Source organism: Solanum lycopersicum, chromosome 4, assembly GCF_036512215.1.
Source record: "Solanum lycopersicum chromosome 4, SLM_r2.1".
Lineage (NCBI taxonomy): Eukaryota > Viridiplantae > Streptophyta > Magnoliopsida > Solanales > Solanaceae > Solanum > Solanum lycopersicum.
This window is the reverse complement of record NC_090803.1, coordinates 30,876,105-30,901,022: the sequence shown is the minus strand read 5'-3', so window position 1 is coordinate 30,901,022 and position 24,918 is coordinate 30,876,105. Positions and strand designations below refer to the sequence as shown.

The 24,918-nt window shown below is 35.8% G+C and overlaps 1 protein-coding gene across 2 annotated transcripts; it reads right to left on the bottom strand.

The window, feature by feature from the left end:
* Positions 1–440: 440 nt before the first annotated feature.
* On the bottom strand, positions 441–18,136 carry LOC101253077 (uncharacterized). 2 transcript variants are annotated; one of them, XM_010321269.4, is made up of 13 exons: positions 17,928–18,131; positions 17,793–17,848; positions 17,661–17,694; positions 17,144–17,242; positions 16,895–17,043; positions 15,820–15,858; positions 12,754–12,846; positions 12,088–12,186; positions 7,277–7,357; positions 6,022–6,105; positions 2,406–2,471; positions 1,975–2,063; positions 441–704 (listed from the first exon to the last, which is right to left on the bottom strand). In XM_010321269.4, the coding sequence occupies exons 1-12, from the start codon at positions 18,028–18,030 to the stop codon at positions 1,977–1,979; spliced, it is 990 nt and encodes a 329-aa protein (XP_010319571.1). In that variant the 5' UTR covers positions 18,031–18,131; the 3' UTR covers positions 441–704; positions 1,975–1,976. The 2 variants fall into 2 exon arrangements, with proteins under 2 accessions (XP_010319571.1, XP_004237237.1); XM_004237189.5 differs by lacking the exon at positions 441–704 and having other exon boundaries at positions 1,726–2,063; positions 17,928–18,136.
* Positions 18,137–24,918: the final 6,782 nt, after the last annotated feature.

Genomic DNA, 24,918 nt, shown 5'->3' with positions numbered 1-24,918 from the left:
GCCTTGGAACCGTCCATATGGCATGTGTGAATAGGAGTATGATGCATAGATCCCCTCAGAGGTAACTGGAACTGAGGCAAAGCGATTCCCATTTGATTACCACCAGGAGTAACCATAGTTGGATGATACCCAATCTGAGATGTAGAGACCCAAGCCATGGGCTGGTTAGAATAAGGAGTGTAGATCTCACCAGTTGCCTCCCTCTGTATATTCATGGTTCTTCCCTTTAATATTTTCTTTAAAGCATTCAAGCACTCCTTCAGCTTAGCAAAAGACTTCTCATATTGATTTGGTTCTGCGTGACAGAAAAGATGGCCATTTTGTCAAGCATGTCTTTGATGTCCCTACCTTTATTCCCTTTTTTAGTGTATTGACAAAGCTCAAGAAAGTGCTATGATACCAAATGATGCAACTAAGCTAAGGAAATGAAATGCAAAGAGTGAAAGACAAGATTTTTCTCTATTTAGCTAAACAATTCTCTACATAGTTGCAAAAAACAACCATTACAATGCTTAAATAGTAAAGACGTTTATTGATTGCCCAGCATTCAAACATCTCAGGCAAATTAACAATAACAGAAAATGATTTTTAAAACCTTTTAGATTAAACTGAAACTATTCTTTTCAAATAAAATCTTAACCAACTTAACAGCTAGGTGCAACCCCTCAGTACTAGCTTCCGACTTCATTCTTGCATCAGGTGCACTGCCCAAAATAGAAAATTAAATTAGTGGTGCTTCACATTATTGTCATTGATACAGTGCTCCTTCAATCAATATGTATATTTGAAATTGTCAAAGAGATAAAGTCAACAATCAATCAAGCCTTTATCTGCTCTAAACCCTAGTATCAATGGCAGATAGAGGTCGTATCTGCTTATAAGAAAATGAAATATTCCAATGGGCTGCGTATCGATCGGTTCAATCTGATTTTGAAATTTATCGGTTCAACCAATCAGTTACTGATTTTTAAACATTCTAAACCATAAAGAACCATTACGATATTGACTTATCGATTATCAATTTATTGGTTGTTGACCATTATCAATTTAACCATTAAGATTTGACAAAAAACAAGTAATTGATGGTGAAAAAACAAAAAGTCATGCACATGAGTTGATAAATTATATCTTGCTAAAATACAATACTAACACATTGTAGAATAACCGAAAGTTTGAGAGTGTCAGAAATAAAAATATGAAACTAAATCGGATTTTATATATCAAAATGGTATGAATATGATTTATTAATTTTACTATCGCGCTACCGATTATTCTTTTAAAAGAAACCTCAAACCGTTAAGGATCAATAACTCAATGATAAAAAAAATCAAAAACGTTACCAAAAATCATTAAACCATTAACACATTACCAATGAACATACAACTTTCTTCCGATTTCAGTTCGCTTTTGGACATTCCTAATTCACATTGATTTGTAACTTATTTTTTCTATTTCAATTGGGAAAGCAACTTCGTATCGCCTTGAAGTAATTTCAGTTATGCAAATATACTATATTCAGGAACACACTAAATTAGGCACGTGAAATGCCGCTATATATAATATTCTCTTGAACACAACAACATTATTCACACGGGATAATTTACTAATTACTCTCAGCTCTTCCTTAATTGAGTATTCAATGATTATATTGTCTTGTTGGAGAAGGGAGAAACCATAAAAAGAATGATTAAACGACTTTATCAAAAAAAAAAAAAGGGACAAATATTTAGAACCAAATCGTTTAAGATAAATCTTAGAACAAGACCACAGTTGTGATAATTCTGATGCACGATCAAGTGAAACAGTTACCACATCTCAATAATCAAACATTGACAAACAAAGCATATGATACTCCTATTCATTGGCATAGCTTGAGGCCGAGGAACTTAACGAAAGCAAGTAGAATGGTGCACACTATTAGAGGAACATATGCGGTAAATGGTAATATTCAGCGGAACATATGAGAAACATTACTTTTAGCTTTCCTTCTTTTTGTCAAAGAGCAAATTGATGGAATATGTGTTGCCTTTCTGTGCACCAACTTCCACACGTTTCTCACCGATCTGTATAAGAATAAATTGTTTAGAGGCTAATGAGATAGATATATCCGCATCTTGCCATAATCTACTAAAAAGTTTAATACTTGTGAGTTATTTTATGCACTAGATCAAATTATGCAATAAGAAATTGTAGGCAACTCCTACATAAGAAGCATATTAAGTGCTCTGCTGTAGCAGACCAAATGTTCTTTCAGCATCATTGCATATAACTTAAATCCTCACCAGCTTGAACAATGTAAATCTTTAAATTTGTAAGTATATATAACTTTAAGTTTATAGTCCATTAGTCTCAAAACAGTTTCGAATTAGGAAGAACCAAAATTTTGCAGAGTAACTATACAATACCTTGTCCATAAGCCAATAGCCAACCGATGGCATATACTGCATCAAGTACATAACAGCAAGTACAGGCTGCATCAGTAGCCAAAATATTAGTGCTACTAGTAGCCATTTGCACGAGTGCAAGAGAAATTATTATGAAAGAAAACGAGTACAGAACAGATTATGAAAGTTTTAATATAGAGTATCGGGAGTAGGAGTCCTATTTATGTGAATTGGATGGGACAATCAACACTCGAGCAGTTTATGGTTCTTACATATTCCATAATATATAGCTAAAAGATATCAGACACTGTCACAGGACAAACCTTCAACTAAACTAAATAAAGAGCTAATGTTGGTGTAGTACGTTCACTTGAAAATGATCATAAGTATATTATTTAAAACAATAGGATATAAAGAAAATTAATAGAAGCTATCTGTAATACCCCTACCCTGAGCATGCTATAAATATTGATAAGTATCGTGTGAACTCTAAAGATAAGAGTTTAAGTACCATGAGAAAAACAGTTTCTCGCTAGGAACATTCTCATCATATTAAAACATATAATATCATCATGGGCATCTTACTTTCTCATTAATTAGTGAAAGGTAATAGGGTACAAAGGTTTAACCTTATAAAGCATACATCGTTTATATAAATTCAAGGGATATTTTTTACATATGTATGATAAAAAATAATTTACAAGACTAACCGCCACTAATGATATCAAAATACAAAACTATATAGGGTTTTGCTAACCTACGACTTAATGGTACACTACGACACAATGGTAGTAAGATACCAATATCCCACTATTTGATTATTCAAAATATCCTTATCGGTTTTCATCCAGTACATTCAGGAAAAATTTTAACACAGGTGTGCCACAACCAACAAAAGGTGTGTGAGGCTCTCCCATGTTTGACAAGTGGCGTCGTGGTCCCACAAATAATTTTACTTTTCAACCAACGTTTATTTTTTTGTGATGTTTAAATTATCATCAAAAATAAAATCAATTTAATTTTTTATGATATTTAAATTATCTTAGTACCAATAAAGTAGAAATGATAATAGAGGCAAAACCTTTAATTTCTTTGATCTCTTTATAATAGGTTGTCACACAAATTTTGTTGGTTGTGCCTCACACCCATGGTAAAAATTTCGTATGTTTTAAGTATAGGGACTCATTATTATTTACCATGTTAAGGATACATTGGCTCCTATTTGGATTTAACATGGAATTGTTTACATGTATGAATCACTTAATAAGTAAATATATAAATCTGCAATGTAGACTTGATTACCAAGTAATAAGATTCTTGTAATTACACACTTGCCGACATTATCTGAACGCCTCGTATCCATCTAGCAGACCTAGTTATCTAAACTGCCAAACATCTCCTATTTATAGTAGCTTGTGCAGGAATTAAGTCCATAAATTGAGACTGCTCCGACAACCAAACTCCAACCTGTATGTTCTATCACCATTTTCTTTGTCTATATACTAGAAAGCTTTGTTGGGATTTGGGTGTTTTACTTCATCACTAAAGCATTTGATCTTTTGGTAGTTCAAAAAAATAGATACCAAGCTAACCTTATCCTAAATACATCTGCTGCATGAGTTTTAATCTCACCATATTTTGTTCTCTTGCCCTTACCAAGGATGTATATCCTTGTGACAAGGATTTTACTTCTCCTGTTTTCTATATGATGAAAGAAAGAAGAAGAATATTGAACAACTGATTACATCACATATTCATACGGAATAACATATTACATGGAATTTGATTCTAATGTTTACTCCAGCTGACATAATACAAAAAATATTTCTCATCAAGTAGATTATCGACTTGAAAATCCCCCATCTTTAAGAATGAATCGCACTCAATTATACGTAATATATGTGTGACTTGACCACAATATGGGATACTGAAATTCTAGTAACAAGTATTTAAGCTCGGATTCAAAGTACGTGGAGACCTAACCTTTAGAAGATCATTCCCTCAATGAATATGAATATGAGTTTGATTTGCTCTCGTGCATGGGGAATGAGCGTGTGCGAGTGTCACCAAATTTATAAATTGCATGACCACAATTCAATTCAGAGGATGCTTGTACTTATTTTCATACTCTTAACAGTTACGATCTATGACATACAAACAAGGAAAGGAGATGCAAATGATTTAATTTTTCACAAATGGTGATTATGTTTTTTCCTCTTTGTTTTGTCGAGGGTTTATTAGAAACAACCTCTCTACCTCCCAAGGTAGAAGGTAAGGTCTGAGTATACTCTTCCAGACCCACTTGTGGGATTACACTAGGTATGTTTTTGTTAATGATTACGCTGTCCAGTAAGCCTCATGGTTGTATTGGTGATGTATTGGAAGAAACGCTTAGATAACTGAGTGGGTACTTGGACGTACGGGTTCAACGCGCCAGAACCATACATGCTGGTGTTGGATTATGTTTATCCAGTACATGATCGTAGTACGGTACTTGGATTCATTTTGGGTCTTGCTAGCATACTCTTGTTTATCCAACTTGTACGGCATTATGAGTAGGTGTAGTTCCCAATAGATCAGGGAAGATGGGTTGGTCGCCAAGATGAACACATGATGTATTATGTCAGTGTCGATATGGAACCTTCCTAGGTAAGATATGTTTATGACCTACATGCAGCATTTGATTGGGATATGAATGACTTTTAAACGATTTATCATAATTTATATGTATATTATTATTTGAGTTTTTTTTCAATGCATATGAGGAATATGATTTTGACATTGAAGTGCATGCTTTTTTAATTACTTTTTTCACCATTTAAGAGGTCAATGAAGCTTCTTGAACTACTTGGTTTTAAGTCCCAAAGTTCAGCAAGTGAACACAGCTTAAGAGCCATCTTCTACCAGTGGCGAGCCTCACTCTTCCTCCATTGGTGATTGAGTTGTTATCTCGTTGTCAGTTGCATAATAATACTGAAATCTAGAGTCAAAGCTCCAAGTACTCATTAGTGGGTGTAGTTTGGTTGTAAACCTAAAACTTGTATTGTGTATGTTAAGCTTATATTAGTACTTTATGTCCCATGGAATAGATGTTTGTGGTCTTGCTAGTTTGAGATACACTATCGCTTGGTAGGGTTAGTCTACTAGGTGCCACTCACGGACCCATAAAATTTAGTTGTGACAGTATCCCTATCTATAAATACCCCCATCACCACCTACTTAAAGGAGAAGAATGAAAGCACAGGATAAGGATAACTATAAATGATATCAGTGGCACATACACCCTTGCAGATTTAAAATTATACTCCCTTCATCCCATTTTATATGACTCAGTTTCCTTTATAGTCGATGTCAATAAGAATGACACATTTTTATATTTAGTAATAAATTAATTTTAAAATGTCCGTTATACCCTTAGTGAAATGATTTATAGCCACAGAAACACATATCACTTGTCACTTATTTTAGACCACAAGTTTCAAAAGTCTTGTTTCTTTCTTTCTTTCTTAAACATCATGCCAAGTCAAACTACATTACATCATAAAAAATGGGACAGAGGGCATAATAAATATGGCAGATCCTCAATGATTAATGAAATTCTGAAAATTTGAATGCTAATTAAATGTCTTGATCAAACCTGATAAGAAATCCAAGCTTCCTTGATACCATGGCTGGCAGCAACAATTATCAGTTCCGCACACCTTTCTGATGAAACACGCCGCTATATAGAATTTTAAAATAAAGATTTAACAGGACAATTTGCAAAAATTATTCACATGATCCAAATGTATCAGAAAGAAGGAAAAATGGACTTGTTACAGAGAGGAAATTTATATAGAGTCCAAATCAGATAAATTCTTCTCTATGTAATAAAAGAGTACCACAGTAGCAATTTCTTGTTGCAGAGGTGTCATAGGAGACAGATGAAAGCTTTAATGCTATGTAATCCCTTTTAAAAATACACTAAAGTTTCAAAAGCATAAGCATATATAGCCAGAACTACAATCATCACACACTAAGTTTTATAAGATTCTATTTGGGAAGACGCAAACCAAAAAATTCTCCCAGGCCCGTTTACCAAGACTTTTCTCTCTCCTACTTTCTAGGTTTGTCGAAGCTCCTTTCTCTGGCTAGGTTCACTGGACTTAGACCCTTCACTTCCTTCCAACAGTAATCAGTAATCACCCACTGTGGTAACGGACAAAAACCTTTCTCTTTCCATTTTCCTTTGATTTGTACTAATTTTTCTCATGGGAGGAAATTAGAATTTATTCTAATGCTGCTTCAAGTCTTTTGACATCATCAGATCAACTTCAGACAATGATATTTGATTCGACTGGGTTGAGAGAAGCAGAAATAGGCTGAGAAGAATAACCATCAACAAGAAGGGTATGTAATGGATTTGCTTCATCCTCAAGGAGCCTTCGAAAGATCAAAAGAATATGGTGAGGAGATGGAGGACAAAGGATCAAGTGACTTTTATGGTACTAGGAAATACAACGAACATGAAAGCTACATGAGCATTCTGTCACAAAAGGGAAAGGGGCTAGTGAAATGGCCCAATTATACCTCCAAAAAGAAGTAAAAAGTGGTCTTTGTTCAAATATAGAACCTAACCAAGGTTAGGGTCGATCTCATGAGGAATATGGGTTTGGATCTAGGTCGTCGTATTATCTTCGGAAGGGGGGAAAGGGTAGAATTTGTATAGTAAACGATCTTTATGTTCTTCAAAAGTAGTAAGTAGCAGAGTATCAAGTAATTGTGTTTTTTAATCAGTGAAAGACAAAACTAGGGTTTTATGATCATAATGAAGTCATAACGAAGTAAGACCGTATTATTGTAGACATTCAACAGAAAACACATCTAATCAGAATAAAAAGAAAGATAATCACCTCGGTTGAACCAGTTCTTGGATTGGGAGTTTCTACAGGACCTGGGCAAACTACAGTAACCTTGATTCCTTTACGACAGAGCTGCACAGAAAAATAACTAGATGAATGCTAAGATAAATGAAAGCAAGAAGATGATAATAAAAAGGCTCTTGACCATTTATGAGGGGTATTGAGGAAGCTAGAATAATAATGATAATATTATGGATGTTGGAATCAAACACCATACTGGTTCAAATTCAGCTACCAGCTTAAGCGGACATCTTCTGCTATGTATAAATGAATCTTTCATACTTGAATAATTTCATTGTTTGGTGGTGATGAGACACAACACCCCTCAAGTCATTAAAAAATTGAACCTACTTTTAGATCAATAGTGCCTACCAGATATAATGAGATCTGACTTCTGTCAACTGTCAAACAAGCTGTTCCGTTTTGGTGAATGGGTTTTAGGATATGGTTATACATTGAATACCCTCCAAAGATGGAGGCAAACGACAGTAACGCTGAGAAGGGAGGAAGAATAGAGGGTAAGAGAGGCAGGATAGATGTTAAGGGTGGTCGTCTTCCACCAGAAGACTTGGATGGGGGAGGCAAATCATTGAGAACAAGAAAGAGGCAACGGAAAAGTTGAATAGTGGAAAGGAAGAAAAGCTCTTATAAGGTGAAAAGACAGAATTACCCTTGGATTAGTGAACCAGTTTGGAGGGGCATATTGAGCCGGTTCACAACTCAGAGAAAGTATAATGGCCAGATTGCAAGTAACTTAACCAGGAATAGAAATTTGAATTGGCGGATCCCTTTGAAAGAGAAGAAGAGCCAAACACCTACTCTTCCGGCTCCGGAAAGCAAAAGTGGAAGGAATTGGCTATTCCATCCTCCTAATTAATTTGTGAACGCTGTGAAGGACCTGGGTTTCTGTTTCATGTGTGGGGGAGCAGCAGAAGGTCACAACTTCTGTTTCAGGTGTGTCAGAAGGCCGGAAATCTGCTTCTGGTGAACTTGAAAGTTACATATCAGGGGTAGTATGGAGTCATTTTGACCAGACGATGGGTGTCGGGTTCTGGGAAGTCTACCACTGGGCGAGCCTTCTATGCTAAATCTGAGGCTGGAGTTCAGCCGGCAACCTCGCCGTGCTGGATATAGGTTCTGTTATTGCCAGCATCGCTCAGTTGGCTCCTTTTCTTCCAGAAATCAGTGGAAAGGGAGTGGGGAGTAGCCAAGGGGCCTGTATTAAATCAAATGGAGTTATTTATACACAGTGAGGGAAGGAGCTGACTGTCATCTTTCAGCTAATTAACTGCTGATGATTGGCACTGTCAGCGGGTGTAAAGACATACAGATAGAAGATGTGATATCGTTAGCTTGAGTCGAGGACAAAAGAAACATGACAGGTGGGGTGGGAGGAAAATACCTTAGATTGGAGAAATTTTTTGGGGTGTTATTTGAAGGAAAGGAGAGGAAGGTGTTAGATTTGCTCAGGTATATAGAACTAGAGGCAAAAAAAGATAGGAAATGGGAGAAGATTGTAGGGAGGGGAGTGATAGAATATTGGGGAAGGAGGAGGGGGGAGGTAAAATGATAGAGTATGAGAGGAGATGTAGAAGTAGGGAAAGGAGTGGTGCTACAATGGAGAAAGGAGGGGCGATGAGGGTAAAGACTCTGTCCATGGAAGTTAAAATCACTACATAGAACGTCAAAGAAGGGAGGATTGGAGGTCGAATCTCTTGTGTCTTCAAGAGTCGAAAGTAAAAGTAATGACAGACATGGTTGCTAGAAGCGTATGGGGAACAGTAGGTGAAGTATGATTAGGTTCCAGTTATAGGTAATGCAAGGGATATAGTAATCTTAAGGGATGAGAAAAAAATAGAGGTGACGTAGGTAAGTAAGGGGCAGTTCATGATTATCATGCTTGATGGGAGTAGGAGGAGGAACATGCACACACCTTTCTCATTAACTACCGATGTGGGACTTTGGTCATTCTTTAATACCCTACCTCACACCCAGTACTTGGCACTTGGTGCGTGGGCCATTTTTTATTTTAGGGGCCACAACATTGGGTGAGACGAGCCCTTCACTGGTGCGTCGTTTTCCTCTCTCTTCCTATCAACCGTCACTTTAGAGAGAGCAAAATTTAACATGGTATCAGAGTCATGGTTCAATGATGGAGCCAAGTTAGAAATGAGGGTTTATCATGGCAAGTGTAGTTCTAGCCGCAACCTTTTTGACAATACTGAAGATTTTTATTGGAGAAATTTTTCATATGAATTCTCTGTTTTGAGACGTAGATTTGATGGAGAATATGGAGACGAGATGCAAGATCCTAAAGATTATGTGAAAAAGGTGGACAAATTTATTTTGACAGAAATTCTGGCAAAGGGGGAGATTTGTTAGGATTTATTTGCGCTGTTTTTCTTACCATAAATAGGTTTTCCTTTTAGGAAAAGGTTTTGAATTTGCTAGTTCTTTTCTTATAGGAAAAGGTTTAGGACTCTATAAATAGAGGTATGTTCTTTCTAACTTAATCAGCATTCACAATGTAGTCTCAAGGGATTTGATAGTTTTGGTTAGAGGGAGAATTTATGAGTTACAAGTTTGATACGTTATCACTTGTGTGAACCTCCCATGTATTCTGAGTGAGCTGGTTGAGGTAATTTATCTCTATATTTTGTACTCTCATATTTATAGTGGATTGTTTATCTCATTTACGGATGTAGGTCGATTGATCGAACCACTTAAACTTGTGTCTTTTGGTATATTTCTCGTTTTTCTTCTTACTCATGGTCTTTCGAGGCTAGCAAATGTGAAATTAAGTCTTAGGCCTAACTTACACCCCAAAAACTAGCTCAAAGGAAGGAAGATTGCCTAAGTCTTATAAGGAGATCACCCATCTCATTAACCACCAATGTTGGACTTTGGTCATTCTTTACAACCCCACCTCACGCCCAGTGTTTAGCATGTAGTGCATGGGCATTTTTGATTTTGGGGGCCCAACATGGGGTAAGACGGGTCCTACTCTGATACCATGTGAAATTAGGACTTAAATCTAACTCACACCCCAAAAGCTAGCTCTAAGGGAGGAGGATTGTCCAAGCCTTTTTTTCATTCTTTAACAGAAGTATTGATCAGAAGTACTTTATCTAGCATCCCCACATATTTAATGTCACTCCGACAGGCTCCTTGTAAAGTGCCAGAAAAGGTGGAAAGACTTTAGTGGAAAATGTAATGGAACTCAACGGAGGGATATAAAAAGTTTCACTTAGTGATGAATTGTCACATCTCTAAAGGAATGGTGAGGACTTGGTGTGAAAGATCACGGGTTCAACAAAACGTCGCTATGGGAAGTGGTTATGGAGGTTTGGGGTGGAGGAGAATGTGTTTTGGAGGGGTGGTAGTAAAAAAGTATGGCATTTTGGAAGGTGGGTGAAGGACTAACAATATCAAACACCTTTTAGGTGTGGTTTATGGAGGAGTATTATGAAGGAACGGAAGACTTCGGTAGATATAATTCTTCCGAAGTTGGGGATGGCAGAAGTATTAGTTTCTGGTCACACTAGTGGTGTGGGGAGGATGAGCTGCGGGAAGTTATCCCTAACATATATAGAGTGTCTTGCCAAAAAGAGATGTCAGTCCATCATGTTTTGAGGTCTCATGACGGGGAAGTTCATTTGGATCTGAGGTTCAAGATGAATCTACAGGACTGGGAGTTAGAATAATTTTATTAATTTGGTTGAGTTACTGTATGGAGAGGATCTGCTTATTAATAGATGAGATGTATGGAGATGGTGAGAGAGTAGAACAGTGTTATCAGAGGCACAATGCTTAAGCCCTGAAGCAAGGCTCAAAACATGTTGAGCGCTTCGCCTTACTTAATGTGCGCTTTAGTGTCGTCATCAAGGTTCCAAGACATACTTTTCTTTGTCAATGAACCTCTTCTAAAGAGACCAAACTAAACAATTGCTATTTCATTTTATCGTTATTATTTTCAATTTCTTTGTTCATATATTTGTCATTCTTTTAAATTATTAGCCTTGACTAAACATATTTATTGTATATTTTTCCCCTTGCGTCTTTTTTCAGTAAAGTCAACGTCTTATTTGCACTTTGCACTTAAAGCCCCAATGGAGCTTAGAGCTTTTTTGTGATTTTTTCTTTTGATAACAATGGAGTAGAGATGGCTAATTCACCTTTCGATGGTATTTATGAGAGGTTAATAATAAAAGTTTAATGTATTTTCCCTCATTGTGCTATTTAAGTACCCAGGGGTCTGAGGAAGGACTGTTTCTTTGCATGGTTGGCAGCAAGGGTGTGATATTGACAGCGAAAAACCAGACAAAAAAAGAAGATCAACTATGTTAGTTGGTGCTTCCTGTGCAAAAGTTTGAGTGAAGATGTGGATAATCTCTTGTTCCATTGTCAAGTGGCTAACTTTTGTGGAGAGTAATTCTTAATTGGTTTGGGGTGCGATGGGTGATGCCAAGAACAGTGAAGGAGGTTTTGCATAGCTGGAGTTATAGGAGGAGAAAAAGGAGTCCTATGGCTTTAAAGGTTTCCCGCTAGCACTGTTGTGGTTATTTGGAGAGAGGGAAATTGGAGAGTGTTTGAAGGGGTTGAACAAGATATCGTAAAGTTGCAAATAATCTTCTGTTTCTAGTTTACTTTTGGTGTTCCCACGAGACCGAAGTTTGTCTAGAAGATTGGGCCTCCTTTTTTGAGAATCATGTTTCAATGTAGGTTCTCGTTTTAGGTATGCAGCTTGTATATGAGGGGGTTTCCCCAATTATTAATAAAATTATAAAAAAAATGATGCATACCTCAGAACGCAAGGAGTGGAAATACCCATTTACTGCAAATTTAGAAGCCGAGTATACCGCCTGACCTGGTGCTGGAGTCTTTCCAGCTGCACTGCTCATCTAGGTATAAAAACAAAACAAATTATTATTTTTTACCATCGCCTCATCCAGGGGTATATAATGTACAGAAAACTAAATTTCTTGCACATATTAATAGTGGAACAGAACGATTATAAAAGTGGAGAAACTTTCCAGAGTCCTGCCGCGAGGGCATACTAAAAAACAACCACCTGATTAACATAAGAACGTGATAAAAACAGTTTTCCCAAGAGAATTATTGTGTTATTATATTCCTTTTAGAGTATGGATCTACTTGAGTTTCACCTGCCTGCATAAAAAATTTGCATAGAAAAGAACGACTCTGAAAATCAGAATTCTATAAGAGAAGAACCAGAAAAGAACTGTGATCCTAAAAGATTGTACTAAATTAAGATAACATTAGTAGACTATACTGCAACAACCTTGGTAAACCACCAGCCAGCATTTTGTATGAGATTTGTAAGTTAAGTATTTTCGTAATTAATAATTTAGTAGAAATTTTTGTCCGGAACAAGTTCTGCTATCAGGTTATGGCATCAAGATAATTTAGTCACCAAACTTAATCGCACCTCTGATAATCCTACTTACCACAACAAGATGTCCTCTTCCCCGCTTCAGCATGTAAGGCACAAGCATCCGCGTCATTGATATGGGGCCCACGACATTCACATTTAACATTGCCTACTAACAGATCAGATATGATATAAGTATTTGAAGCGACACAAAAGAAACATTTCATAATCAGATGTCATATATTATCAGGTCACCATGGGTAGATGGATATCCACAGAACAGATCTGTTCAAAAAAACTAATGAAGAGTCATAAGAACCTCAGGACTCTTTTTCTGACAAATCCTCCGTAGAGATGGATAGCAAAACCATAAAAACATGCTCATGCTTTAGATGACAAAAGTGTCCAACCAAAAAAAAAAGAAGAAAAAAAACAGCTTCCCCTTTTTTAATAAAAGTTACTCCAATATATTATACCAGAAAGGGCCTGCATCTAAAGAACTTCTTTCTGCCAAGTTAATTATACACAAACTGACATCTCTTACAAGCTAGACACCTAGAAAACATACATAGCCCATATGATGTACATTTGAGACTAAATGAAATTCAAATGATATTTATAATTTCCTTCGTGTTGTTTGAATTCCTTTTTCCCTCCATCCTCCTGTTTTTGCAGTAATTGTAAAACTCTGTGATCAAGCTCCCTCTAAGTCTCCAAGTTTCACCTCTTCCCTTCTTCTTTTTTTAAGAATGGTAACAATCTCTATATATCAATGCACAAACACAGTGCCAAACCAATATGCATAAATGTGAAGCTAAAACCGAAAAAGCTATCCTTTATTTTTTTTTGAAAATGGTAATTGTTTCTATTTCTGTAGAACAGTACATAGGTTTTACTGAAAACAGTATTTACACAAGGAACTCTAGTAATACCAACCTATCCCTATAATGAGTCTAAGACATCAATGATAGAGACCGTATCATTAGAGTAAATTTGATTACACCAAAAACACATGGTCACATTACAATTCAGTTTGACTTGTTGCATACTACTCTCCCTATTCTCAAAAACTCTAAGGTTCCTCTCTTTCCATATTGTCCACCAAAGAGTGGCAGGGACCAATTCTCCAGTTACTTCTATTTTTTGCTTGTGTCCCTTCTTCTTCCCAGCTATATAAAGCCTCTGAAATTCTCCCAGGCATGGACCAGGACATGCTTTTTAAGTCTCAGGAACTACTGGCCAGTGACTTCACATTAGATGAACAAGTGATTGACTGTTTTTGAAGTTTTTCCACAGAAAAAACATCTAGAGTAAAGTGTATTTCGCCTCTTCATTAAATTCTCCTGTGTCTGTTTCTTTAGCCAGCAACCACACAAAGCAAGACACCTTGTAGGCGATTTTGGCTTTCCATATATGTCTCCAATGCCACCTGAGTAACTGTAGATTTTGATGGTTCAACTTCTTGTATGTTGCACCTAGTTTAAAAATCCCTTTCCTGCTTCCCGACCACTGCAATCTGTCCAGCCCTGTTTCCAGACCACTAAACTGATCAATGCTTTTAAAAAAATTTGTTACTCCTGGAATTTCTGTCATTGAGGTGTCTTCTACATACAAAATTCCACCCTTGAAGAGTGCATAAGTCAGCTATAGTACTTTGTTGCTGAAGAACTAAATTTTGGATGTTAGGGAAGAGAGTCTCCATATTTCCTTCTGCATGTCAATTGTCCTTCCAGAATCTAGTTTTAATGTCATCTACTGATCTACCACTTTGATCTTGGTTTTTTGTTTGAATTCATTCCAAAGTTCTCTAATGGATTTCCATAAGCTAACACAATAAGGGGTGGTAACCTCCTTTGTCATCCAATTATCACTCTCTTCATATCTTTCCTTTATGACTGAGCCCCACATATTCTGATTATCATTTGAGTACTTCCAAAGCCACTTCATTCTCAAAGCTTTGCTCTGGTTCTTCATATTCTTGATCCCTTTGACTAAGTGATACCCTCTCCTTTCCTTGTTCTCTAGTCACAAAATTTTTCTTCTGATGCTATCCAAACTATTGATGATTCCTAGCGGGACAGGAAATAATGACATCATATATGTTGGAAGTGCATCAGAATTAATCAAAGTTAGTCTTGCCCCTAGTGAAAGGTACTGAGACTTCCACCTTGCTAACCTCTTCTTACACTTGTCATCACCCCATCCGAGATTTCCATAGACTTGGATTTTGCCCCCAAAGGCATACCTAAGTATGTGTTGGGAGGACACCCGCTTCACCTCCAAGTATTGACTTCAAAATTAACAGTCCACCAAATACATTTCAACAACATAGAAAGATGTTTTTGGCATTCTCCACCAAAGACTCCAAAGAGCTTTTTGGCACTGTCCATTTGATACCTCATGTATAGAAAGATGTTCCAGATTTGAGAAGTCAACCCACAATGTAACATAGATGACAGTTTCAGCTTCCTTACCACAAAGATAGCATCTTGAAGATAATTGTATGTCTCTCTTTAAATTTCATGAGTTAAGCATGCCTGTTACTACCAACCAGATAAAGCATTTCATTTTATATGGAATTCTAACTTCCCATATGTGCTTCCATGGCCACAACTGTTAGTCTTGACTGATTGGGTGATTATTCAGGATTCCATATGCAGAATTGACTGTAAATTTTCCTTTGTTACGCCCCTGTCACCACATCCGGTCAACTTCTGCACCAAGGATATACAGATATTCTCATTATACATAACTTACTCTGGAAATTTGTCTTCTTTCCTAATGTAAATTGCTTATGATTGTCACTGAAAGGAAATATAATCTGGAAGGAACATATTCCTAGCCAAAAATATCATTGGAAACCAACAATAAGAACTAAGGGGATTCTATATGTTGATATAATATTGCAGTTGACAAACACTTACTTGTATTTTAACATCTATTTTTCAGAAGGATTGTGTCTTAACATCTTTTGTAAAACGAACTATTTGTGGTTGTGGTTGTGTACTACTGAATTGAGAATCTGCTAGCGCTGATTGAAATGATTAAGCAAAGAACCCATGAACTGAGTAGGGTGGAACTTTATAGGCTAGGCATGGATATGGACCTAATCAGTCCAACGTAGTTTATGAAGACATGATACCTTGAGAGTTTCTTCTGTCACATCCAGTGCTGTAGATTTCTGCAATAAAGAGAATTATATTATCTAACTACATCTTCATAACATTAACAATCATCTTGAATTGATCAAAGAAAAACTCGGTGAAAACCCAGATGTTAAAGTTCTGCAAGCTACAAAGACAAAGTTGCAAATTTTAAATTGTCCTTCATAGTGATTTCTCTCACTCCTCTCCCCACCCACCTGCATGTACTCCAGTGATAGTTATAAAAGATTTAGCACCATTTGTTTTTACAAGGGGAACAAAGTTAAAAACTACCTGTCTACATTAAAACCAGCTACATTACTTAGAAACTACTAGTTTACATTAAAACCAGCTACATTGCTTGAAGTTCTAACTTCTAATTTGACATCCTCAGCAAGTGTCAACCCTCAAGCTACATAGAATTCCACAAAATTAAGGTTTTTATATCAAAAAACTTTTTTAAGTGTGAATGCTTTTAGCGTTTTCTTCTAAAATTACTTTGATAAAATTATATAAGATTGGCGTGGAATCATATTGTTTCATGCCCAACCAAATAGGAGGCACAAAAGTTAAACATAAAGATTGATAAGAATACCAGAAGATATTTTAAGAAGTGAAGGGTGACTTTTTGTTGCACAACTCAATCGTCAAGCGCCATAACAGAAGTTCCCAGTTTCTCTAGATTGAGATAAAAATAGGACATACTTGGTCAAACCATCTCCAGAAAATATTGAAGAGTTCAATTCTTCAAAACACCCTCATGTTCTACGCTTTTTATACGACTGGCAAAAGAATTGAATATCCTCTATGTTAACAGGGTTCCTTAATGATCTGTTAATTTAATATTGAAATACACGGGTTAAGAAACTCCATAAGATGAGTTTGTTCATAACAAGCCCTTATATCATTAGCCCAAAAGGGATACTATCACCATGAACATAATGAATCCAAATGAAAGCAGAAACAAACTAATATAATCGATCAGAGCCTGAGTCAGATGCCAGAGAATTATTTGGCCAATACTGGAAGTTCAATTAATTGTGGGCTTCTTTATCAAAAATATTGTGGACTTACTGGACGCTCATAGGCTGCATTGTGAATCATATAATCCACTCCAGCTGCATCAAAAAATGATTCCGCTTTCTCTACAGCCAATCTCAGACTTTCCTCCCCAGATGTCAAGTCCAATGGTAAAACCATCACATCTCTTGGTGCATATTTTCCTGATTTTAACAGATACAATAATCCCAAGTATAAAGCAGGATAGTAAGCAGAGAAGTAAGAAAGAAAAAGGCTTATCCTGCATCCCTTAGAAAGTGTTACCTTTAAGTTGTTGCTTCACATGCTGTAGCTCAGCTTCATTTCGAGCAGATATAATGAGTTTTGCTCCTAAACTTGCAAGTTGTTTGGCAAGAATTTCCCCTTTTTCACCAATATACAAAAGATACCAATGAATGAGAATGACGATAACAAGTAAATGCAACAATAAGAAGTTCCTTATGTCAGTAGAAGAAATACTTTAGGGGGGTGACAAACTACTGACAGTTTAATTTTTTCTTCCGCAATAGCTAGCAAACCACACACAAGATGTAACCACACATGATGAGACCAGCTAAACCCAGAAGGCAAACCCCTTGCTTTCGCTTGCAAGGAGTTTCGACCCAGCATGAAAGTCCCAAACCCGAAGCACTGAAGGTCAAACTTATGACAGTTAACTAGACAAATGATCATAGATTCATAGTATAAAAGACAACAAGTTCAACTGTTATGCACTACGAAAGCAGTAGTTTCATATTAACAAAAATTCTTTAAAAACACCATAACTGTAAAAACCAAATACCTATTCCACGACTAGCTCCAGTAATCCAAATAACCTGCAGGGCTTAAAATTGATCAAGAAAATAGTACTCCAAACACTTGCTTTTTACGAATTTCTTAATAATCAGAATTCAGAAACAAAAAAATAGGTAACCTTATCTTCAATTTCTGCGCGTTTCACTTTCCCTTTTGACAATAACGTGAAATCCCCTGACAACAAAATATTGAAACTTCAGTGTTCTTTTCATATCAAATTCAAATTCAAGATGCAGCCATATCAAATAGTTACCATCAGCAGTAAGGAACTTGATGAAGAAATATACAAAGATAACAAGGAACACCAAAAACAAGATCATCATATTTCTCAGGTTCAATCTCACAATTTCTAGCATTCGCCGTATATACCCTTTTTGTTTTCCATTTGTGTGAAACAAATAAAATTTGGAGGGTTAATAAAAAATTTAATATGAATTTTTTTTTTTGATATTTTAATTTGTTAATTATTAATTTCAAATAATATATTTCTTTATGTTGTAAAAATAAATAAATGTTATGTGGGTCACCCATTTGCGATGTATCATCACTTGGCCAAGTGGATAACCTTATAATGGACAAGTATATTACTTATTGGCTATAAATAGTCATTACTTTCATTCACAAATGAAAGTGATAATAAAACACCAAAAAAGTTTGGAGTTGATTGTACTCTCTCTTGGTCTTCTTGTAAATCTAATTTAATTATATTTGTTTGTTAAGTTGGTTATTTAATAACATGTTATCAGCACGAGTCACTGTCAGTTCAGTGAAGACTTTAAAAGCCTCGAAGGTCACTTGGATCAATAATGATGAGACAAATCATTAAAAATTCAAATGGACATCAATTAAAGAACCTGAAGATTCTTACAAATAATGTATTTTCATGTTCTGCTTGTTGTAAAGGCAAACTAATTACTAGGTCCATCACCTATGAAGGTTACCATTGAATCCCCTCAATTTTTAGAACGTATACATGGGGATATTTGTAGAATTATTCACTCATTTAGTGGGTTGTTCAAATATTTTATGATCCGAATAGATGCATTTTCAAGATGGTATCATGTGTGCCTCTTATCATCTCGTGACCTATCATTTGCAAAATTATTGGCAAAAATGATATTAAGAGCACAGTTTATTATCCTATTAAGGCAATTCGCCTTGATAATGTTGTACAATTCACATCCCAAGACTTTGATGATTATTGCTTATCAATGGGGATAAAAGTTAAGCATCGTGTAGCTCATATTCATACTCAAAATGACCTTGGTGAGTGATTTATTAAGCACTTACAATTGATAGCAAGACCTCAATTGATGAAAACTAAATTATTTACTACAATTTGAGGTCATGCTACCTTACATACATCATCACTTGTTCGTCTCATACAGACTCATTATAATAAATATTCTCTGTCACAACTCATATTTGGTCATGAACCAAATGTTGCTCATCTACGAATTTTCAATTGTGTTGTATATGTATCAGTAACACCACCTCAGCGCATTAAAATGGCCCCTAGAGAATACTAAGTGTATATGATGGGTTTGATAACCCTACATAATTTGCTACCTTGAGCCATTAAGGGGGGATTTATTCACTGCATGATTTGCAAATTGTCGATTTGATGAAATAAATTTTTCACAATTAGGAGGAGAGAAAAAGGAACTTAAAAATGAAATTGCATGGAAAGTTTCATCATTATATCATTTTGATCCACGTTCCTCTATGTGTGAACAGGAGGTCCAAATGATCATCCATTTGCACAACGTAGAAAATCAACTATCATATGCATTTACTGATTTGAAAAGGATAACAAAGTCACACAATCCTTAAGTAAATGTGTCTATCTGTATTGACGTCCCAAAAGGACCATCTAGAAGTGTCATGACTTTTGAATCACAAACACGACTAAAGCGTGGTAGACCATTGAGTTCTAAGGATAAAAATCCTAGAAAAAGAAGTATGAAAAAATGACAATAAAAAAGAATCTCACAAAGAGATTCAAGATCTGATTAATTTTGATATTCTTGAATAAATATGTGAAATCGAGACTCTAGTGAATGAAGAACTTTTAATAAGTTCTTCCAGTGACGGAATAAGCTTAGATCGATTGAAAATTAAAGTGGATAACGTTTTCACATATAATTTTGCACTTAGTATTATGGAAGACAATGAGGATCATAAACCTCTATATGTCGAAGAATGTCGATGAAGATGTGATTGGCAAAGTGGCAAGAGGTAATCCAATCAGAATTAAATTCACTTGCTTAACTTAAGGTTTTGTGGACTAGTAGTACGAACACCTAGTGACGTTAAATCAATTGTCTATAACTGGTCTTTGTACGAAAACAAAATAAGAAAAAAATGAAATTGTAAGATATAAGACACGCTTTGTTGCACAAGGATTCTCTCAACGACCCGATATCGACTATGAAGAAACATATTCACTGGTTATGGATACAATAACTTTTCGATATCTCATCAGTTTAGTTGTACATCAAAAACTTGAAATACATTTGATTGATGTGGTTACATCTTATCTTTACGGTTCACTTGATAGTAACATTTATATGAAAATTCCAGAAGGACTTAAAATTCCTGAAGCATATAGTTCAAAATCTCGAGAAATGTGTTCAATTATATTCCAAAAATTATTATAGGGCTTAAAATAATTAGGGTGCATGTGGTATAATTGTCTTAGTGAGTACTTCATAAAAACGAGATTATATCAGTTCCCCTAGTCCTTATACCATTTACTTAATTGTATCAAACTGGTAGAACCAAGGACAATAATCCCACAAAAAAGTTCTTTCGGGTGGATCAACGATGTGCCAACCATTATCGAGGGGAATGACGTGATAGAGAAGGGTGTATCAATCTAAAACATAAGATTCAACACTTGATCGATAACAGAGTCATCACTCTCCCAAGGCCCTAACCCCAATGTAAACCTTAACCCATTTCAAAATCACGGGGGAGCAACCATTTACATGATTGAAAGAGACAAAGATTGGCTAACTAATGGGACTGTCAGTGAAGAAAATACAACTCACTTATACCAACAGTGGCCTCATTTACCATAAAGGCCCGTCAAAAGTTTGTTGTAATAACTCGAGCTCATTCGGAATTCGCTTAGGAAAAAGAAAGAAACAATGAACAACCCAAAGAAAAGTTTGTTGTCGAGGCAACTATGACGCATGGGATGACACATTCTTGAAGATGCTATGTCCATGAAGAGTTAGCTCACGAAACACGAAGAAAGGAGAACAAAAAAAGATCAATGATAGAAAATAAGGCCAAATAGTTCTGGCGAAGAATGCAGCCTAAGGAGTATTCCATTGTCAAGCATTTGGAGAAGACTCCTGCAAATATTGTTGTTTGTTCTCTACTAATGAGTTTTGAGTACCACCGAAAAGAACTATTGAAGGTACTTAACAAAGTGTATATACCTACGGGAAAAAGTGATGAACTATTGAAGGTACTTAACAAAGTGTATATACATAGGGGAAAAAATGATGAGAATCTTGACACTATGGTAAGTCATGTCATTATGAGTCATCAAATCTCTTTTCGGGATGAGGAGTTGCCACTTGAAGGACTAATGCACAACCGTGCTTCATTTATCCGCGTCAAATGTAGAGATAATTTTGTAGCTCGAGTATTGATTGATAATGGATTGAGAATCAATATCTTCTCATTATCAAAATATCTTCTCATTATCAACCATTACTCAAATAAATTATGATGTATGAAAAAATCGTCAAAACTAAATGAATGTAAGAGCATTTGATGGTACGCAAAGAAAACCACATAGAAGGTAGAATTATGTATCCAAATGGGCCCCACATAATTTGTCACTGAGTTTCGAGTGACGGGTATATCTACAATCTACAACTTATTTCTAGGAAGACCATGGATCCATGATGTTGGAGCAGTCCCATCCAAACTGCATCAACTTCTAAAGTTCATCATGGAGGATTATGAAATCTTCATCCATGGTGAAGGGAGTGAATGTAATTACCTTGGTTTTTCAGTTCTCGTTACTAAAGATTTCTCTCAAGGTACTGACTTTCACAAGGTGGAGATAATGAATGATGCTTTTGAAGATACGACACCACAAGTATCAATGACACTAGTGTATAAAATGCTAGCCACGACTATGCTAAGAAATGGTTTTGAGCCAGGGCTTTGCTTAGTCAAAAATTTGGATGGCATATACGAACCTCTTTCTATCCCACTTCAAAATTTCCACTTCGCCGTTGCTATACCCATATAGAGGAAGAATTCTTTGAAGCCGAAACAAGGAAGAAGCATTACTCTTATATACCGAATCCTATTCAAGAATTGTATCATTCATTCATTGCTTAAGCTTTAGAGCCATAGATTGATGATCTAGTAGAACGAATGAAAAGATCATTTGCTAAAGAAGAATCTGTTGTGATCTCGGCAAAATTTACCACAACACCCACCATCCGTGATACCGAATCTGGAGATAAGCCAAAAAATTAGATGGACACTCCACTTTTGATCAATCGAATGGCTTGGCAGACAAAGAAAAGATTTAAAGTTTTTTTCAAAAAAAAATCTATGTTTTTCAAATGAGGTTCAAAATCACCATTTATGTCACTTTATTTTTAATCATAATGTTTTAAAAGGAAATGACTCATGACTCATGACCAAAGTTTGTACGCCTTTCTAAAATTCTAATAAAAGCCTCGTTTATTTTAATTAATTATCTTGTCTTTTCAAATCATTCTTTAATATATACATTTAAACTCTTTCTATCTGACATGGTTGATTTATTGTTCTTTTCAGGAAAAATGAATTTAAACCTTTCAATGTCATGACATGTCACGAACACGGTGAAATGAGTAATGTTAATAAAGCTAAATGTGAAGAATATGACGAGGAAACAATGATGCTTGAAAACCTCACCAAGGATTTGAGGAAATTTGAAAATGATATAAATCCCATCCTAAATGAGATAGAGATAGTAAACTTGGGAGATGAAGATTCGGTTAGAGAAACCCGAGTAACTGTCCATTTGAGAGCAACACAAACAGAAGAAATGGTCAATTAGCCCAAACAATAAATCGATATGTTTGCTTGGTCGTATGATATGTCAGGGTTTAGCACTGATATTTTTCCCAAAAGCGGCCTATCAATTCAGATTATTGTCCGATAAAGCAGAAACTCAGAAAGTTCAAGACGGATCAAGGTTAATGATAAAAGAAGAGGTCATGAACCAGATTGAATCAATGGTCATCTAAGTAACCAAGTATGCCACTTGGCTGGCTAACTTTGTTCCAGTGGCGAAGAAAGATGAAAAAATCAGGATATGTGTTGATTATCGGGATCTCAACAAAGCAATACCAAAAGATAATTTCCCTTAAGAAATATCAACATACTCATCGAAAATTGTGCTAAGCATGAGTTACAATCCTTTATGGATTGCTTTGTGGGATACCACAAAATTCTAATGGATGAAGAAGTTCAAAAAACAACATTCATCACACCTTGGGGAGTCTACCATTATCGAGGGATGTCGTTCGTCCTCAAGAATTCTGGAGCAACTTATGTGACAGTTATGACTAACATTTTCCATGATATGATCCACAAAGAAATTGAAGTGTATGTGGACAATGTCATCATAAAATCCTGCGAGAGTTTGGATCATCTGACACACTTGGAAAAGGTTTTGATAGGTTATGTAGGTATGATTTGAAGCTGAACCAAGCTAAATGTGCTTTTATAATACCTCCAGAAAAGTTACTCGATTTCATAGTTCGAAAAAGAGGTATCGGTCTTCATCCTCGCAAAATCAAGACAATTCAAGACTTACCTCCTCCAAACACAAAGAAGGAAGTAATGAGTTTTCTAGAAAAAATTAATTCCATCAGTCAATTCATAGATCAATCAACGATGATATGTGAGCCCATATTCAAGTTGCTACGAAATGATGCGCCAATCAAATGGACCAAACAATGTCAAAAGGCTTTTGACACCATCAAGAGTTACCTTGAAAATGTACCAGTATTGGTGCCACCACGTTCCAGATGTCCATATTTCAATTGTATTTATATGTGTGTGACAACGCATTCTGGTGTGTGCTGGGACAACATGATGAGAGTGGAAGAAAGAAGAGAGTTATATACCATTTGAGCAAGAGGTTCAAATACTATGAGGCTATTTACACACTCTTAGAGAGAACTTATTGGGCTTTGACTTAGGTTTCTCAATAACTTACACAATATCTGTCGGCTTATATAACACATCTCATTTCACAAATGGACCTGCTCAAGTAAATATTTCATAAAGCAATGCCCACATGAAAGTTAGCAAAGTGGAAAATATGTTGAGTGAGTTTGATATTGTGTATGAATCAGAAAGTAATTAAGGATCAAGCCTTGGTCAATAACCTTGCTTCAAACCTAGTAGATGAAGGATATGAACCGCTTACAATATATTTACATGATGAAGAAGTTTTTTTTGTAGGGGAAAACATATCAGAATTATATCCTAGATGGAGGATGTTCCTTGATGGAGCAGTGAACTCGATAGGATTAGGAATTAAAGTAGGGTTGATATCTGAATCGGGGAAAAATTATCAAGCAACAACAAAGCATAGATTTTGATGCCCTAATTACATGGCTGAGTATGAAACATGTATTCTTGGCATTAGAATGGATCATGACATGAATAATCATGAATTAGTGGTAATTTGTGATTCAGACTTATTGATTATCAAGTTCAAGTACAATGGTCGACAAAGAATCCTAAGGAGGTTATGCAAAAGATTTAGGAAGAAAAAGTTCAATTACACATCAAGGATACAAGACAAGATTGTCTATGCCATCACAACAATATCCTCTATGATACAACACCTTTAAAACAGTTATATCGATCCACTTGAGATAGATTTAAATGAAAAACCAGCACATAGTTCACATGTGGAAGCGAAATAGCATGGGAATCCATGGTATATCAATGTGAAGAAGCACTTAGAAGTTGGTAGATTTCTAGAAAAATCAATAAGTATTCAGAAAAAAAAATCCAAAGAATGGAGGACAAATTATTTTTTTAATTGAGAGGTTCTTTATAATCGGACTTCTGATTGGGGATTACGAGATGTGTGGATGCTATAGAAACAACAAGATTGCTTGAAAAAGTTCATACTGGAGTGTAATACCTAGAAAATGACTTAGGTGAAGCTAGAGCCTAAAATGTTTTTCATGAGGGTAGAA

Excerpts from the sequence above, each read along its gene's own strand:
- LOC101253077 (XM_004237189.5), bottom strand. The coding sequence starts at position 18,030 with ATGCTAGAAATTGTGAGATTGAACCTGAGAAATATGATGATCTTGTTT. Across the intron at positions 17,849-17,927 it reads CAAGTTCCTTACTGCTGATG|GGGATTTCACGTTATTGTCA; the intron begins GTAACTATTTGA and ends TTTTGTTGTCAG. Across the intron at positions 2,472-6,021 it reads AAGCTTGGATTTCTTATCAG|CCTGTACTTGCTGTTATGTA; the intron begins GTTTGATCAAGA and ends CTACTGATGCAG.